This window comes from Equus quagga, chromosome 13, assembly GCF_021613505.1.
Source record: "Equus quagga isolate Etosha38 chromosome 13, UCLA_HA_Equagga_1.0, whole genome shotgun sequence".
Lineage (NCBI taxonomy): Eukaryota > Metazoa > Chordata > Mammalia > Perissodactyla > Equidae > Equus > Equus quagga.
The window spans coordinates 92,977,302-92,978,628 of record NC_060279.1 but is presented as its reverse complement, the minus strand read 5'-3'; the positions used below and the strand labels follow the sequence as shown (position 1 = coordinate 92,978,628).

Sequence of the window (1,327 nt, the reverse complement as noted above, 5' to 3'; positions counted from 1 at the left end):
GACTGGGAGCTCCCAGACTCAGGGACCATGTCTCCTCCATCAGACTGAGCATCCCCAGAGATCTGAGAGGTCATGTCCCTGAGGCAAGGACAGTGTCCTCCTCCCTCAGACTTGAAGCTTCCAGAATCAGGGGCCCTATCACTGTCAGCCACCCCTAGATACTGTCCTTCAGCTCTTCACTCATCAAACCCTGGTTTTCTGGGTCAGCGTCGGGGGGAGAGGGGTGTTCAATGACAGCAGGCCGCCCCCGAAGACCCCTCGGAATTCCTTTTCACCCTGTCTCTCTTCTCACAGTCCAGCTCCCTCCCTCGCGTGAGGACGAACGCCAGCTTCCTGATCCTGACCCTGGCACAGGCTGAGCGTGGGGCGGGTGGGCCCGCCTGGAGGCCGGGGGTGGGTGGGGGAGCAGAAGGGGTGGGGGTACTGGGGAGTTGGTCCTCCACCTGCCTGACGGCCTCCCCCGCCCCTCTGCCCCATCCTCCCCACAGCCCTGGAGCAGCAGCGTGCCCCGGAGCCCTCCAGAGAGAAGAGCTCTTCACGCCCTCCTCCCCGTCTCCTCCTCCCGAGTGGAGGACCACTGGCTTCTGGCGAGGATGCTGGGCCGTGGTCTGCTGTGCCCCTGCTTCCTCGCTAGACTTAGAGATGACAGGGCCCTACTGCTTGGCTGAGCTGTCGGAGCGTCAGAGGCCATAAACATCCTGGTTAACACACCTGTGTGTCAGCCTCTCCTTCCCCGACCGCCAGCCCTGCCATTTCCTAGTGGCCACGTTTGCTTCATTTCCCACCCAAGGCTATTCTCAGTCTGGGTGCGAGCATGCACAGGGACACCCAAATCACAGTGCTCCAAGCCCCCACTGCCTGATGTCAGGGCCTCGGGACCTTCCCACGTCTCCCCAGCTTATATCTGAGGTCCTGATTCCAGTGGGTCAAGTGGTGCCCTCCCTGGGGCACCAAACAGCTGTGGGACGTGGCCCACCCCTACGCAGCCCCTCATGCCATCCCTGGAGCCCTGAAGCAAAGTTGCTTGTACGCAGGACAGGGAAGGACCAAATTTCTCAAGAAGAGTTCCAGTACTTCTGGCCCTCATCCATTTAACCACAGATGCCCCTGTGTGTCCTCCACTGTCCTGGGATTTCCCCCCTAGCCTGGGTCTCTCGCAAACATGATCTGCACAACCTTAAAAATATCTCCCTCCTCCTCTGGCCACAGAAAAGGCCCTGGGAATAAATGAATGCAAATGGGGCAGGGGTGTGGGTGAGGGGTGGAGAGCGGAGGGGTGGGACTCAGAGAGAATGAGCCTTCTAATTCCTCTCACTAGCAGAGTCTG

General features: G+C 60.0%; 1 protein-coding gene across 1 annotated transcript in view; it reads left to right on the top strand.

Moving 5' to 3' along the window:
- Positions 1-359, top strand: part of CEACAM16 (CEA cell adhesion molecule 16, tectorial membrane component) — a 6,541-nt gene extending 6,182 nt beyond the window's left edge. The window contains exon 6 of the mRNA XM_046682163.1: positions 295-359. Within this exon, the coding sequence (XP_046538119.1) occupies positions 295-359 (65 nt within the window). The remainder of the gene's footprint in view (positions 1-294) is intronic.
- Positions 360-1,327: the final 968 nt, after the last annotated feature.